General features: G+C 47.1%; 1 protein-coding gene across 3 annotated transcripts in view; it reads right to left on the reverse strand.

The window, feature by feature from the left end:
• Positions 1 to 17950, reverse strand: part of INO80 (INO80 complex ATPase subunit) — a 110337-nt gene that overhangs the window by 11986 nt on the left and 80401 nt on the right. For all 3 annotated transcript variants that reach the window (XM_076071578.1, XM_076071579.1, XM_032965272.2), the window contains 2 exons: positions 16858 to 17074; positions 1136 to 1263 (listed from right to left, as the gene is read on the reverse strand). In XM_076071578.1, coding sequence (XP_075927693.1) covers positions 1136 to 1263; positions 16858 to 17074 — 345 coding nt within the window. The remainder of the gene's footprint in view (positions 1 to 1135; positions 1264 to 16857; positions 17075 to 17950) is intronic.

Consider the following 17950-nt stretch of genomic DNA (forward strand, 5'->3'; position numbering starts at 1 on the left):
GGGGGTCAAAAATCAGCCAAAATCGCGTGACGTCATTTATGGACGGCCCCTTAACAGACGTTAAGCACTGACCCAAGTTCAGGAAGAGTACAACAGCCTTGGGGTGGGGCATGTGACCGGTTTCCTGATTTAGACCCAGGAGGGCACCATCGATATGCGATGAATATTTTGTGAGGGAGATGTGGGTTACCATACAAGGCGAGTGTCAGAAGCATTTTTGTTTAGCTAAACCACGGCAATCTGGCCTTGAACACTAGCAACCCAATGACGTGGCCACGTAGACGTGGCAAAGAATTCAACATCCATTCCAGAAACTCCCCACAAACGGCCGCGGCAGGAATGGAATCCCTTACTGCATGTGTAAAACACGGCCGTCGTAAAGGGTGTGTTAACCGCTGGGATACCAAGCGTAGACAATTATGATATACAAAACAGCGTCATGTCAGGCGAGTCCGCTTTCACTGCTGATTTTATTCCCCAGCCATCATCTGACTCGGTGCCTGTGGTCAGCAGAGCAAGTGTTGTGCTCTATCAAAAGAGTGAACGCAAACCACTCATGAGCATCATTGTGGAGAATAAAATTACGAAAATAACTAAGAAGACAATACGCCTCCTGCACATATTCATCTCTCCACTTAAAAAAATGTCAGTATTTTTTTTTACAAATCCCTACAGCTACGAAGCCTTCTGAGAGTTTTTTTTTCTCAGCACTATTCGTTTTATACAAGTCTGGACCGGTTTAGACATTCTGCGTCTCATCATCAGTCAGGCTCGCTTAAACCAACAATGACCCATACACAACATAGGGGGTCCTTGCTTGCGGAACGCCAGCGTTGGTTTAAGCAAGACCGACTGCTGATGAGACACCGCACGTCGAATAGACTTGCCAGAGCATCTTAATTGTTGAGGAGACTAACAATCTCTTCAGCCGATGTTAATCCCCTTCGCACGCAGAACCATGGTGCAGCAGTGCGGTAAGAAGGGCAGGCTTGGCTCGTTTACATGTTTGTGTTGACATCGTCCTCCTTTTCCCCACACATTTTGTTTGTACGATCGCCCCATTACAGCAGCCAGATACAGCAATGAGCCAACAAACTGAAGACACTCGAGCGAGTGAGTGAGCGCGCATCACTACCTCCAGCAGGTCGATCATGCGAGTCATCTGGGAGTAAATGAGGACGCGGTGGCCCTGCATCTTGAGACGGCATAGCAGGCAATCCAGCGCGTAGAGCTTGCCGCTGTCCGTGATCAGCGTCTCTTTGTCTGCAAAGCACATGTGGACACGCGCACGGGTCGGTGAGTAACACGAGCGCAGTCTGCAGTGAGGGGCTGCCCTTTTCCATAGCACGGATGCACCGACAAAAACCCACCCACATTGGCACGGGCACCCATTAAAGCTGTACTGCTCCACACTGAAATGGCACTCGTCTTTGAGATCCTTTCAATGGATTGCACAGCTAAACTACTGCACATCAATTTTCAAAAACACTGATGCAAATGCTTCATGGTTTCCAAAAAAATCATAAATATATTTGTATATAGCCACTAATCCACCAGCTCTCTGTACCTATGTCATAGAAGTTCTTACACAAGTGCAAGACATTTCTCCTGCACCTTTGCTTTCCTGCCATATGAATGCCCTTTGGAGCGTTCTGACTGGTGCAATGTAATGCCCAGATAAAGACCTCCGTACTTCCCGTCTCTTGACACTTGATTCGATTTTCTTTAAACAGCCATTGAGCAAAGGCCCAAAGGCCCAAGATCTCAAGAGGTCAGCAACAAACAGCAGTTAACACGCTTCAGCTTTTGAAGAGATGCGATGAGAGGAAATTGTCCAAGTCGAGGCTGTCCAGTTGTTCAGCATTAGCTGAATAGCAGCAAGCTGGAAGTCCGAACCTCTGCTATGAACTAATCGCATGACACTTGAATTCTGATGCCTACAGACCCGATCGGCCTTCAGGTATGTTATAGGTATGTTGTTCAAATCTAGGTGCACCCTGGTTACCACCCTGGTTACCACGGACGGCTCGCTGTGCTTTACAGTTAACATACCGTAAATCACAGCGAGCTCTCCGTTTAACAGTGGACAATAAAGATCCGGTGACGACATTCGAGACGAGCGGGCCTTTCATTGTGTGCTGGTGCCAAAGCCCAAATTTGAAATAAACTCACAAAGTTAGTCAACCGGGATTGCAGGTTGGAGTTATCTCTTCCTGCTGGGAAGCTAATGCCCACTTCTAGGCCAGTGCCCACTTCTAGGCCAGTGCCCGAGCAATTCTGTGTAGCACAGCAACAGCTGCCACCCGGGGTCCCCTTTGAAATGTGTGATGAGACACAAGGTGCTGTTCAGAGTTGCCGAGGCATTTGATTGCCGTATAAATGTTGTTGTCATAAAAAATATACAAGGGTAGGGGTCAGGGAATTTGGGAGGGAAAAGAGGAGGGGGGGGGGTCCTACGATGAAAACAGGTAGCTGTTCAAATTTTGATTTAAAGCTTTCGTGACTGCAGTAATTCATATGCTTAGCTCTTTCGGTAAAGTCACGTTGAAGGGAAACAATAAAATAATAAAAAATATATAAAACAATAAAAATTCTCACGACGTTTCGACCATAACAGAAACGGTCATCATCAGGTGTGAAAAGCAACGGCAAAAAACATTTGAAAGAAGTGGCGGTCTGCATTAAATTATTTACGAACGGCGTTTTTATTTATTTATTTAAACAACGTTTGCGCCACGGGCAGCGATTTGGCAGTTTGTTTAGAAGGACGAGTCCATCTATGTTCTGAAAAGAGGAGGGGGGAGACGAAAAATTAATGTATGCTGTCTGAAAGCCACCATAAGCGTGAACAATCAATTAAGACCTAAAATGGTTTATCAAATCCTTCCAATGATTGCTAAGCCAGAATCCATCTTCTCGGTTGAAATTGTCTCTGTGCTTGTATATGTGGATAGCCTCATGAACGAATCTCTCATGGTAGCCAGATGGCTTACAAAGAACCTCTGTCTTGGAAAAGTCAATGTCATGTGAGCCTACTGAATTATAACAATGATCTGCCACGGCCGAGGTGTTGGTCCTACCGTGTTTAAGGTCTACTTTGTGTTCACGAATGCGGTCCGAGACATGGCGTTTGGTTTCTCCAATGTAACTACTACCACAGAGGCAACTTAGTTTGTAGACACCAGGGTACTGTATGTCCGGAATCACATCTTTTACAGACGGAACCAGATCACGGATTTTATGTAATGTGTTGAAACGGACCTGGATCTTGTGTTTATTCAAGATTTGAGATCTTTTTTGTGATCCCCGCAATGTAGGGTAAAGTGATGGTTTTGAAAGGCTCCTCAAGAGGGTCCTTCTTCATGGTTTGAGTGATAGCTTTGCGGATTGTATAGTCGGAGTAACCATTAGCCTTAAGAGCTTGGTGTACGTGCTTGAGTTCACTGCCTATGTGTTCCTGGTCGGATATGCATTGGGCTCTATGGTACAGAGTCTTGATGAGAGAATTCTTCTGTGATGGATGGTGGTGGGAATCCGGTTTCAGATAAGCATCCGTATGGGTAGCTTTCCTGTAGACAGAGTGGCTCATTGAACCATCAGGTCTCTTTTTTTAGGACATCCAAAAAAGGTAGCTTGCCATCTTTTCCAACATCCATGGTAAATCTGATGGCTGGGTGTATGGAATTGATGTGGTCGAAGAATTGGTCTAGAGCGGGCTGGCCATGAGGTCAGATGACAAAAGTGTCATCCACGTACCTCTTCCATAAGGTTGGGCGCAGAGTGGCAGTCTGGATGGCGTCAATCTCAAATTTCTCCATGAAAATGTTAGCTATAACCGGAGATAGGGGGAGCCCATTGGGGTGCCCTCAGTTTGTTTGTAGAAAGTTCCATTCCAAGTGAAGTATGTATTGGTTAAGCAGTGTCTCACCAGGGAGGGTACCTCAGTGTTTAGTCCTTGATGAACCAAGTCTTCAATGATTGCGATGGTGTCAGGTACAAGAACTTTGGTGAATAAGGAAACTACATCAAAACTGACAAGCAGGTCGTCTGGGGACAGGGAAATACCCTTGATTGTTGATACCAGGTGAGTAGAATTTTGTACCGCAGAGGTGGTTTTTCCAGTGAAAGGACGTGACTTTACCGAAAGAGCTAAGATTATAGGTAGCTGTTCGTTATGTTATACAATTTACGTTGTCATAAACAAATTACAATTCCGAAAGCGATGTGGTTAGTATTTTTTTCCACAGCATTCACACAGAGCACAGCGCGTGACACTGGCACCCGGGCCTCAGCATCAGGCCTCCACAGCACCTCAACAAACCTCACTCACGCGAGACCAATCACCTCCACTATACCCCCAGGAAGTTTCCCTGCGTCTACCGCAGGTTAGCGGCCGTGCATCCACCACCCGACGCATGCGTCTACAGATTTCATAATTAAGATTTTGTTTGCGTTAGAGTGCCTAAGTATAAATGTTGTTAACCCACCCGATGATGCTGGATTTAATTACCAGCGAAACGTTGTACTAAAATTGTAAATGTTGTGGATTTACTCTCCAACACACTGGTGGGCTGAAGTAGTAACTAATTGGCATGTTTTGTTTACATGACAAACCTTACTAAGAGGCTGTGTCAGATGGTGGTGGGTTAATGACACATTTATACTTACATGATCTAACCAGAAAAAACGTTCATTATGAATAATATTGGTCGCGAAAGCCTGTGTCAAACTGTCTACAGATTTAATGCCGTAGCAGCATCATCATCATCTTCATCATCATCATTAACATGAACCACACTCCATTGGCACTGCTAGGATCAAGACCTCCCCACCACACCGCTGCGATGCAACAATCCAAGTAGCCGTAGTGCACGCGCCGATCTCTGCACCGGAGCTGCGCCAGCCTTATGCCAACCCATGTGGCTGGCGCTGGTGATGGAGCTTTTGTCAAATTAGCTCCAAAGTTCGGGCACAAAACGCCACTCTCATCAGGAATTTTAAAAGCAGCGTGGCTCATGAGCAGGAAACGCACGGAGCGTGGCCAAATTGCCGTGTGATTAATTGTATAGCAGTAGAAATAATCAGGATATTGCAAGGCGCCTTGCGGGCGTTTCACTACAGAAAGGTGCGAGATTAATGCTATTATCACTGTCAATCTACGCAAAATATCAATACGAACATTGTAACTAAAGGTGCCCACACGATGGAAATGACCCGTATGGTACTCGTAGATGTTATTCTAAGGACAAAGGTTTATTATTGTAAATAGGTCTTTAAAAAACACGTACATTACTGTAAATAAAGAAACAAAACAAGCAAAAACAAAAGGGGAGTGCATAATGACTGAAGGGTCGCGGCCGCTGGAGCGAGATTGGGGTCGCAGACGTTTTCGACACAAAACATGGGAACCGGGGGAGACCTCGGCAACAAAACAGCGCGCGGCCAGCGGCACGGCCGCCCCCCCGCGCGTGTTGTACAAACAGGAAGGGGCTATTACTGGGCTCCGGTGCCGTCAGCACTTCCACACGGCCCTTGTTATGTAAAATGCGGCAAGGAGGCCCGGCTGCTGGCCGGCCGAGCAATGTTTTCATTTGCGTGGGGCGGGACCCCGAGCGCCCCGGCCTCCACGAGCTCCACTATCGCATCTCACGCAACCCCATCACCACGAACATGGAGCACCACCAACATGGCTCCGTCAACACGGACACGCAACCCTGTCAACACGGCACCGTCAAGACGGACACGCAGCACCGTCAACACGGCACTGTCAACACGAATACGCAGCACCATCAACATGGCACTGTCAACACGAATACGCAGCACCATCAACATGGCACCGTCACCACGAATATGCAGCACCATCAACACGGCACCGTCAACACGAATACGCAGCACCATCAACACGGCACCGTCAACACGGACACGCAGCACCATCACCACGAACATACAGCACCATCAACACGAACACACAGCATTGCCAAAGAAGCGTTTTATGTCTAGGCAGTGTAATGTGGTTTTAATCATAAGTTATTATTTAGTTCCTTTTGTATTTGTCCCATTCTTACAGAACAAGGTTACCACAAAAGGCCGAAGAGAGAGCCACACGTATGCATAGTTGAGGGGCTCTTTGGCAGTGCTGTATATGTGAAGAGCTGATTATAATGCGCGGTGGCTTAGTGGATTGAGTGCTTGCCGCTCAGCTAGTCTGGATGGGGTCCCATCGGTTGCCGTTTAATACGCTCTGCAGGGACATTGCCTAGTGTACGGTTTACTGCTGAGAGAACGTTGTATATATGTCCTGCACTTTTTTCGCACCGTACGTAGCCAACCGTGCTAATCGGAGATGCGGGGGAAGGACAACAAACTAAGACACAAAAAGCAGTTCAAAAGAAAGGAGTTTTCAAACTAATGGAATTAGGGCAACACCAATTCTTCTCGTGAGATATCTTTACGAAACAAAACGGCTCTTTGCACGTTGTTACCGGCCGTGATTAGCTCCTGAACGACAGCGTGGCCATTATCAGGCCCACAAGCCGGTGTCGCTTTCTTCCTGTTTTCTGGCCGAGTTCCATTTTCTTGGTGAAGCAGCTCAGGAAAACGGCATCATTCACACACTTCCCCTTGCCGGAGGTTACCATGGAGGCCCGAGGCAGGGTGGGGTGGGAGGGAAGCAAGCACACACACAATAACGCGTCGCCCCCGTTAATACGTACACAACGCAGAGGACGCGGCACGCGCCACACACAGGCAAACGGGGGAGCAGGCGTGCGGCAAACGCGCAGCGCCGAGTGCACAAAGCAGCACATGACACAAAGCTGCAGCAACATAACACGGCACACGTTAATACGGAATGCAGCATAGAGCATTGAACGGGGCAGTAGAAGGCATACAGCAACACTCGAGGTTGTAATTCCCAAGAACATTTTACGATGCTCTTATTCACGTTTATAAAGGTTTGTAATGACCAATGAGGTGCCAGGGTTCAGTCTGAGTCCCAAGTTATAAAACGGTTCTCGAGAGCACTGCGCGCTGTGCCGAGGTCTCATCAGCGATGACCGATTGCGCTAAGCACCCCGTGCACGGCAACTTCGGCCTGGCATTTGATTTACGGTATTCAGCAATGAGGATCCGAGCCGTATTTGTGCAGAGAGGGGGCAGAAAACCACCTCCATACAGCCGTAGAGGCGGTGTCTCGTGACTGTGGTACGAGACGCACGCAAGCGCCACACGCTATTTCTATGGCGTCTAGTCCCGGGGTTTGTCCTCGAAACGTGACACTTGACCATCAACAAGACTATAAGCAATAAGCAGCTATTTCACCCAGAAGCAGTGATGCATCCGTGCGGCCCGACTTAATGCACGAGACGGACTGAAAACAGTGCACAGATTCAGCACTCGTCTCCAACGGTGACCTGCGCCAGTCATTGAAATTCCACATTACCATGGCAGCTTCATAAATTGTTGACTTTCCAAAAAGCATTATAATACAAATTTTGGCCCATGAGAGACCATATTCAGAGTTGACCGGCAACTTTGTTCGTCAAGATTCTTATTTTGAATTATTAACACAGTACTGTGGGAAAATACGCAAAGTATATTAAAGAAATCAAACTTGACACAATGAAATTGAAACATGCAGGCATTAACAAAAGAGGTCGCACACAGGAAAGCAGGTGGCTCAGGTGCTGCCATGACAGGGATCACGACCACCCCAGCAAGGGGGACGAGGCTAAGTTGCAACGTTTGCGCGCGTGTTACACGCCACGTGACGCTTCACCCAAACAGTCCCTCTCCCTGGGGGTGACCGAGGGCCTTCACACGTTCACAGAGGAAGTCTCATTCTCGGCACTAATTTATAGATTCCGGACAGTGCTAGCTCTCCGACTTGACAACGGCAAGAGCGGCGGTCATAAACAGCGATTGTGATGCACTCATGGCCACGACAAAACTGGCTCAGAGGGAGCGCGCAGAGTGGCCGAGCCACGAGGGCCGGTGCCAAACCTACACGGGAATGGGACGAGGCTCACCACAAAACTCCGTCAACACCACCTGCAGAAACTCCACCCTTCGGCTTTGCAAAGTTCTGACGACTCTGTTGGAAAGCCCTAAGGTTTACGGAAGCACAGTTACAGTCAGATAACGGTGTTAAATTGTTCACCATTCTATGTCAATAATATATCCTGTATATACATTTTAACACGGTTCCTAAGCACACTCAAATTCCCAGAGAAAAAAAACAGCACAATCAAAGCTGTAATAGTTAAGTCAACATATTTCTTGAATTGACAAAGGGGAAAAGAAACGATGAGGAGAGGGAATTCCAAAGTGCCGCAGTGAAAGTAAACAAGCATAAATATACGTGAGGTGACCTGTCGTGTGGTGAGTGGGTGAGTGTGTTGTGACTGCAGTGTGATGAGAGGGAGAGTGAGTGGGTGAGTGTGTATGTGTGTTGTTGTGTTGTGATCTACATTGTGGTGGTTGAACTCGGTGTGGAGAAGAAAAAACAGTCGGAGGAATTAACATTTGCAGTTCACGGGAACCGTAACACGGTAGTCGCCATAGAAGAGTGATACGCAGGTGACTAACCACCGGTTGAGCGAGTGATATACTGCGCTTTACTGTGAGTATAACATTACATGGAAAGATGTCGCTAACAGACACCTAAGTGGGCACCAACACCAATGAATAAAAAACGACTACACTGTAGGATTCCCACCATACAGGATTGCCACCACTCAGCACCACCAACGCAGCATCAACCAGCGCTCGACATGGCAAGACAAAAATCTGACTATACATCAAGATTCACCCAGTTCGATATGGCGACAGGGATCTTTGTGAGTTCGATATCTTTTGATTAATAATTCTTAAATGATCCAAGTTTGCCATTCGAGGTTCATTATTTATTTCGAAAGGGAGACACGCCAGAGACTCATGCTGCTCAAGGAGCAGTTCGGTAACATTGCACTTTAAGCCCGCGTCTCATATCGTCGCCCGTAGGCATGCTTTGCGACACCAACAAAAGATGCCCCTTGGTTTTGTGAATGACATCACAGAGCTTTGATAATGCCTTTTGCTTTTCCCTGTTTAAACAAAATAAAACTTTCATTCAATGGAATAAATCTCTTTCAAACAATGCCAACACATAACACCACCCCACCCCCGCAACTTCCTTTACATGAAAAAGTTTTACACATGAAGCGTGGCGTTAAAACGCATTTTTTTCCCCAGTCCTAATCACAATTACTTTCCACGTGCCCTTCGGGGGAAAGGATCGATTGGATTAAGAATAACAATGCAACCGACGACGCAATTCAATTGTGGGTGACGCAAATTGAACCTGGCCAGTGCCTAATCTGTAGTCGGGTTGAGCAGGCGAGCTGCAGACGCGACAGTTCCACGTTAAGCACTGCGCGAATGCAAACGCAACGATCTCTCGGGAATATTCAGACGCAGGCCCTGCCACCGTCCAACGCAGAGGCCACACGTGCCACACCATTTCGGCGCAGGCATGGAAGCATCCGGGATTTGTGACAGCACGATACCGCGATGACTGACAGCGAGCACGCACGGTGCCAACACCAGCAGGAACCGCACCCATCACCCGATCGCCACCAGCAACACTCTCCAAATGTCAAGGCCCGTGCAGGAAGGAAGCGTTCAGCGCTTCCCATCAAGGCGTAAGGGGTGGCCGCCGCGTATTCCCCAGCACAGTGACACCGTGGACGCTTGCATCACGAGCAGCCCCCACTGCCGGGGCTTTCCAGACAGGCATGGACTTGCATCGGCGCGGATGACACAGACACGGACTTTGCCTCAATACGAGGGGGCACGCGCGCACAGTCACAACTTCTGCGTTTTACGCAATCCGTTTCAAATGGCTCGAACTTTCTCGATGACAACCGCAACGAGAAGAGTCAAACACATTAAGGAGCTACTTTGGTGGTGGTGCACAGGCACGTGCAAAATCGTCATCCTAGTCATGTGCAGTTGCTTATCCGTTTGATTTTAAGTAAAAGTGAAATCTAAAATTAATTAAATCCTCGAACATATTTCTCTGGTATCTGTCACAAATGGTACTCGTCCTAAATAGCCAATCATTTCCACCATAGGAATATAGAATTTCCGCCACTGGCTCAGGAACTGAAACCCCACCATGCATTATTTAATTAATTTTCCAATCATTTTAAATAGCAAAATTGTATTCCAATAATTTTTTTCTTTCGATTATATTAAGATTATCAATAGAACATTCATTTTAAAAGGACTATCGAGATAACTAGGATAAAATAATACAATAATTATTTTACATGGAAAGTACACACATTTTACGACAATAATTTCGAAGGTGGAAGAAATTTTGCTTGCTCCAAGTGTTCTTGGAGGAGACGCGAGGTACTGGTATCGTGGCAAGCTGCTACACCGAGCCACGGGCAAAGGGCACCGTGACTGGCGCAAATATGAGGAGAGAGGAGCGGCAGGGAGCGGAGGAAACAAAACCAGCTGAACAAGAGCCAGAGACACCAAACCAAACAAACGCACAGACAGAGTAGGGGTGGGGGGGGGCTCTCTGGAAGGGCTGGCGATAGACAAGAGGGCGCTGGGCTGGGTCCTGCTCCACTAATTTTCTTTGCGAACCCCCCCGCCCCCCCCAAGTTCCCTCTCCTTTGCGGTATATCGCTGTCACGGTGGGGCCCCCCACACAACAACCCGACTGGCCCCAAATCCGAGAGGAGCTGGAGCCGTGCTAGCTCCCCAGTAGAATGCGTCACATCAGTCGTGACGAGAGAGCTGCTTCGAGCAAGTGGAGTAAGCCACTTGGTGGCACCACCGGTGCAAACCGCGCTGCTCCTAATGCAACGCTGCCGAACGATGGCACGAGCCTCGCTTTCCATTTGGGAACAGAGTAGGAAATGAGCAGCGAAGGCGCTCCGAGAGCGTAGCTAAGTGTGCGCTTCACAGGCACTGCTAGTATGAACACTTGATACGCCGTTGGTTCGTCGTGCCAGCGGACGACACGCTCGACTTAAGTGGATGGAGCCTTGCGACGAGAGTCATTGCAATTGTCACCACAATTAAATATCAGTTTGAGGATGAAGAATGTAAAACGAATCACTTGAGCATTTTCAGTCATTGATTCTTACATCCATGTTGAGGATCCAGGCTACCAGACTGACTATATTCTTACACATATATGCAGTAATCTTCGACAAATCTCTCGGTCCAAGTGCAAGTTTTTCCTGTTTAACAAACTATAAAATTAGCATTTTACAATAAAGCTTTTATTTAGCGTATTAACATAAGGTCAACATTCGGTCACCACGTTGATGATATTCGTTGTCGTGGTTCCCCACTGATGGGACTCAGATGCGGCCGAGCACAGCAACGTGCCGGAACCTCACAGCACCGGCAGCTGTGGTCAGCCAGGCGACGAGCACTCGGTCCAGTTCCCATCGCTACCGAGATTTAGCGGAGCTCACCATGCACTGTAGCAAAGTGGATATTTAAGACTCAGTTCGCACCATTTTCAAGATTAAGCCATTGTGAGCGCCACTCGAAAATTGGAACAAATTACCTGCAAACTTCGAAAATGTATCTTGTGGAATTAACCACAATCCTGGCACTGGTATCCAATTTTCCTGTTGTGAAAAAGAAGCGCTGAAAGGAAAGGGAAGGCAGTAGTATTTACAGCATTTTAACCACGGTGGCGAGACTGGTTTGCTGTGTGTATACAAGCCGCCAAAAGTTGAGATACAACGGCATCATGGGATTTAACCCATAACGATGTACTTTACACAGTTTTTTCCACCATCATATTTGACCAAAATTTACCTGACCAAAATAACACATTGATAGACTTGTAAAAATCGATCACAATTATCATTGCAAGTCACCAGAAAACACAGGCGGGTGAGGGAAGGCTTTAATAACAAAAAAATGTATGCAGGGTTCCCAGTGCATGAGGGTGAGGAGCGGCTGGGAGTGCAGCGGGCACAGGCCCAGGGAGAGGGGCCCAGGGAGAGGGGCCCAGGAAGCGCTCGCTCGGGGTGCGCGGCGGCGCGCGATGATAGCGGCAACCAATTCTCATCGTTGACACAATGGGAGCGGTACCGTGGTTTCCCCTGCGGCCCGTCCTTGACCCACGCGTGCGGCAGCTCATCCTGCGTTTGGTAAACACACCGGGGCCGCGCAGGCTTCCTGCTCAACATCCTTTCTCACACCGCGCAGCCATAAACAGCACGTACTGAGGCCGTGCTGCTGCACCGCACAGCACAACACGGCACACCACGCAACACATCCTTTCTCACACCACGCACACAAACAGCACGTACTGAGGCCAAATGCTGCACTGCAGAGCACAGTACTCTAAACAACTAATCTTTTCTCACTATTAAAGATGCCATAGCTAGAAGAGTTCACTCGTTTCTTGAATTGGGAAAGGTGTTTTTTTTAATACATATAAGCGTTTGGGAAGAGAAAGGCAGGGAATTCCCAAATCGAGCAGTGAGATGTAAAAAGCAGAAGTGGTGTCGAGACCTGCAGTGTGGTGGATCAATGCAGTGTGGAGGTGAAACAGTCTGGTAGACCGAGTCCTCAATCAACATGGGCGAAGGAGTCAATGAGTGAAGTTCACGGCAACTGTAACCATGGCAGCAGCGATACAAGAGTAACAAGAGGTAACTGACCACCATGGAGCAAGTGATGGAGTGAATGCTGGATCAATCAACCGGACTGCATCACACTGCATTTAGACAAGTTTGTGTACCTTTTAACCCTTTCCCATTGCCGTACACGTACATCATCAATTTTACAATAAAGGGGCATGCGGGAGGGTGTGTGCCACAGTTTGGCGCCGGCTATCGTAGAGTGCGGTCATGTCGCTATGGTTCTCTTCGGTGAGTACAATGTCTTTAAAATCAGCGGCACTACGCCTCTCGAGATAAAATTAACGCTAACCGCTTGCACTTTCCCAGATTCTGTGGTGAACGGAACCCACCCCACAACTTCCAGCATTTTGTGATGTTTAGCCAAATGGCTAAACATCACAAAGTGCATTTGTGTTCGTTGTCTACCGAACATGTGATACAAAACAAATTAAATTTGACCTGACGGGTGACACAAAGCCAACCAATGAGGCGTATAACTAAAAGAGAAGCAAACATAGAAAAAAGTCAAGGAACACAGTTACAGAATGAGTCTTCACACGGAGGTGACAATGCGTAGGTAAGCGTGTCGCGTTCGCTCATGAAGGCCGTACGCTGCCTGCAACGCCACAGCCACCATGCAGGGACACAATCTGGACACGCAAACTTAATTAATTTTATTTAATTTACATCTTACTTCAACTATTTTCCCCCCTGCTTCGTTTTTTTAAGTTTAATAATTCGTCACTTGTCAATGGTCAATGGGGCATTTGTTTGCTCTGGTTCCCCAAGGTTGCAAGTGTTTTGTCCAAAACGTTCAAAAATGTATAGAACAAATTGCCTTTAAACATGATTCATTGTTAAAACATCACTCTACGGCATCTTCCAAAGGCTCACACTGCGCATTATCTGCTGCCTAATTTTCGAAACATTTAACTTCCAGTCACAGAATTTCGCTTTATTTTCACTCGCACAAAGTGCAACTACAAAAATGCCAATCGTATGCGTGTGTGTGTGTGCAGCCCAATATAAATCCACTGCTGGATGAAGGCCTCCCTACACCTTGTGGTCATGGGGGTTTTTAACCATACTTCCCCAAGGTGAGGTCAGTTCGGGTTGGTTCACATATCACTTGCCACCAGTGTTTAGCCAGGGCTGGGAATCGAACTCGGGTCGCCGGGTTCATAGCGCACGGCGCTAAACACTGCTCCACCCCAACCCAGCCAGCTGGACAAGTGCTCAATTCATATCTAGGTAAAAGACCATTGTCAATTCCGCTCTTCGTGGGAAATCTGGAGGAAATACAATAAAAAAATATACGGAGCACGGGAAGAGGGGACAATGTTGGCGTTTATGATCAACTCAGAGGTGTCGGGCTCCTGCATAGTGGCGCAGCTGCTTCCTGTGTGTCCTGACCGAGCTACGCGGGGCGGCACTTCAGAGAACGAACGCCCTCGCTGGCAAGAAGCACACTTCATCATCGCCACTAACCATTTCACTTTCTGACTTTTCACTTTCGTTATTTTTTTAATAACGAAAGTGAAAAGATTAGCACGTAGGCTTCAGACGTTGAGCAATGCAGACAGGTTGCCCACAAACAGTTAAGGTGAACGACATGAACGTCTCTGCACTTCCACGAGCTTACTCGTAAACGCACCTCTGATTAGCACGGTTGCTTACGTACGGTGCAAAAGAAGTCCAACATACACATATATACAAAGACAAAGATCCCCCATATAGCCTTAAAAGACTATATGGGAAAGTGCTGTAAGCGAGCACCATGCACATATATACAAACAAAACGAAATGCGCCACCAAGTGCCACAACGGGACTCGGACACCATCGACTTCTCTCGAGCGTCATGAAAGCAGCAGTCTTGGAAAACTGGTTTGAAATGCATCGGTGTTTAAATAACAATACACAATAACGTGTATTTAGTCAGTTCTCAAGATATCTTATTCCAAAGTTATCCCAAGGAGGTCTTGATAATACAAATTTGTTCCACATTAAAGTTTACATAATAGCAGCAGACACAGCCAATTAATATCACTAACCAGTGATTAGGGTATTTTTTACAGGCAAAATAAAAATAATATTGCCAAGCAACTGGGTAATGGCAGTATTTGCAACCAGTCTCAGAACCATGGAATGCCAGTTTAAAATGCAAAAACCTTAACCTGCTGACGAATAATTATTTAATTGCTATTTATAATATCAGTGCTGTGTTGTTTATTGTGAACTTTCACAGTCCGCCAGCTGTCTGCGAAATTTAAAAAACTTCGGGCACGTCAGTCGTTGGCCCATCAAACTCGGCTGCACGTGAAAACCAGCAATTATTTTGGGTGGGCGCATAATATTCCACTATACAAACTCAGAACGCAGGATTCAGCGCTCTGATACATGCACAGCAAAATTAGGTGAGCCACCAAGCCATATGCAAGTTAAAATACAAAAACTGATACACACTGCCCAAGTCCCGGTGGAAAGATGTTATCCCCCTTGCCTGGTATACAGGATGTCATGGGTTCAATCCCGACTCTGACGCCTGCGGTATATTTGGAGTTGGCATGTTCTGCCCGTAGTCGCGCGGATTTTTCTCTGGGTTCTCCAGTTTTTCCCTCCACATTTAGAGTCAAAATGTTATAAATTGATTTGCATTTTAATGAAGGAAATAAATATTTGACCCCTCTGCAAAACATGACTTAGTACTTGGTGGCAAAACCCTTGTTGGCAATCACAGAGGTCAGACGTTTCTTGTAGTTGGCCACCAGGTTTGCACACATCTCAGGAGGGATTTTGTCCCACTCCTCTTTGCAGATCTTCTCTAAGTCATTAAGGTTTCGAGGTTGACGTTTGCAAACTCGAACCTTCAGCTCCCTCCACAGATTTTCTATGGGATTAAGGTCTGGAGACTGGCTAGGCTACTCCAGGACCTTAATGTGCTTCTTCTTGAGCCACTCCTTTGTTGCCTTGGCCGTGTGTTTTGGGTCATTGTCATGCTGGAATACCCATCCACGACCCATTTTCAATGCCCTGGCTGAGGGAAGGAGGTTCTCACCCAAGATTTGACGGTACATGGCCCCGTCCATCGTACCTTTAATACGGTGAAGTTGTCCTGTCCCCTTAGCAGAAAAACACCCCCAAAGCATAATGTTTCCACTTCCATGTTTGACGGTGGGGATGGTGTTCTTGGGGTCATAGGCAGTATTCCTCCTCCTCCAAACACGGCGAGTTGAGTTGATGCCAAAGAGCTCCATTTTGGTCTCATCTAACCACAACACTTTCACCCAGTTGTCCTCTGAATCATTCAGATGTTCATTGGCAAACTTCAGACGGGCATGTATATGTGCCTTCTTGAGCAGGGGGACCTTGCGGGCGCTGCAGGATTTCAGTCCTTCACGGCGTAGTGTGTTACCAATTGTTTTCTTCGTGACTATGGTCCCAGCTGCCTTGAGATCATTGACCAGATCCTCCCGTGTAGTTCTGTGCTGATTCCTCACCGTTCTCATGATCATTGAGGTGAGATCTTGCATGGAGCCCCAGGCCAAGGGAGATTGACAGTTCTTTGTGTTTCTTCCATTTGCGAATAATCGCACCAACTGTTGTCACCTTCTCACCAAGCTGCTTGGCAATGGTCTTGTAGCCCATTCCAGCCTTGTGTAGGTCTACAATCTTGTCCCTGACATCCTTGGCGAGCTCTTTGGTCTTGGCCATGGTGGAGAGTTTGGAATCTGATTGATTGATTGCTTCTGTGGACAGGTGTCTTTTATACAGGTAACAAGCTGAGATTAGGAGCACTCCCTTTAAGAGTGTGCTCCTAATCTCAGCTCATTACCTGCATAAAAGACACCTGGGAGCCAGAAATCTCTGATTGAGAGGGGGTCAAATACTTATTTGCCTCATTAAAATGCAAATCAATTAAAAACATTTTTGACATGCGTTTTTCTGGATTTTTTTGTTGTTATTCTGTCTCTCACTGTTCAAACAAACCTACCATTAAAATTATAGACTGATCATTTCTTTGTCAGTGGGCAAACGTACAAAATCAGCAGGGGATCAAATACTTTTATCCCTCATGGTATATAGTTCAGTGGGCCTTACCTGGTAAAAGACAAATAGTTCAATTTTAGTTAAGTTTAAGTCAAAAACAACCAAATGCCTTCAAGGTTGCTGCCACAGCTCTGTAGCAGACGGGGCGGCATCACCACCTACCGGGAATGCGGATAAAGGACCAGCCATGGAGTGGCGCGATGGCGTGCAGGCCGGCCAGCGGCGACGGAAAGAAGGAGTCGTGAGGCCTCCGCGCCTGAACCGCCCGGACGGGACTCCCGAAGAGCAGTGCCTGCTGTTCCACCGCCCCTCCAGCCTCCAGACGCTCGAACTCCGCGCTCCGGTCCACGCAGTGCCACTGCCGGAACCCAGACACCACCTGCCAAGGCGAGGGACGGTGCAGGTGTTAAGGATCGCGCATAACAGGATGGAGCCAACCAACCGGTGACATTCAAACAGCACGGTGCGCGCAGAGATATGCGCTATATGGTCAGCTTTTATGCGGCACTGACAAAAGTTACATTATAACAGGATGCAAGCAAGATTAACCTTTTAAGACTCAACTTTCCCCAGAGGGGTGGAGCAGTAGTTTGAACATGACGCTATGGACCTGGCGACCTGAATTCGATTTGCGACCATGGCTAATATCAGCAGTGAGTGACGTCCTAACAGTTCTTAGGCCTGAGCAAAAGTGTCAAAGAATGAAAAAAATGTAAGTGTAAGGAAAGTATTTACAAAAAACATGAACTATTCAAGGAGGTTTTTGTTAATCATATGACCACATCCATCATTTGGCATTGTGGATGGAAGCTCAAAGCTCCTTTGAAACTTGCCAGGCAGGGGGTTATTTATTGGCTCTCAACATTTCTTGTAATTCACCTGTACAGCAGAATACGGCAACGATGTCCTGAAGACCAAATTATTAAAAAAAAATGTTTTTACCAGGTAAGGCCCCCTGATTTATATAGCTCTTTTTCAGAAGCGACCTGGCCACAAATGATAGCTCAATGAAGTGGCTTATCATGTGGGAATTTATAGCAGCCAAATACTCAAGCGCATGTTTCTAAATGTTTGCATGTTCTCCACGACCACGGGGAGAACATGCAAACTTCAAATATACAGCAGGCGCCAGGGGTCGAGATCGAACCCACGACCTCCTGTATACCAAGCAAGGTAATTAACATCTCGCCACCGTGGTGCCGAATGTAGGTGGCTGCATTGCCAAAGCAACAGGCACGGTCCAGGATTTCACATC

The sequence above is a fragment of the Petromyzon marinus genome, chromosome 33 (genome assembly GCF_048934315.1).
Source record: "Petromyzon marinus isolate PM22_M1 ecotype Great Lakes invasive population chromosome 33, UKy_Petmar_22M1.pri1.0, whole genome shotgun sequence".
Taxonomy (NCBI): Eukaryota; Metazoa; Chordata; class Hyperoartia; order Petromyzontiformes; family Petromyzontidae; genus Petromyzon; species Petromyzon marinus.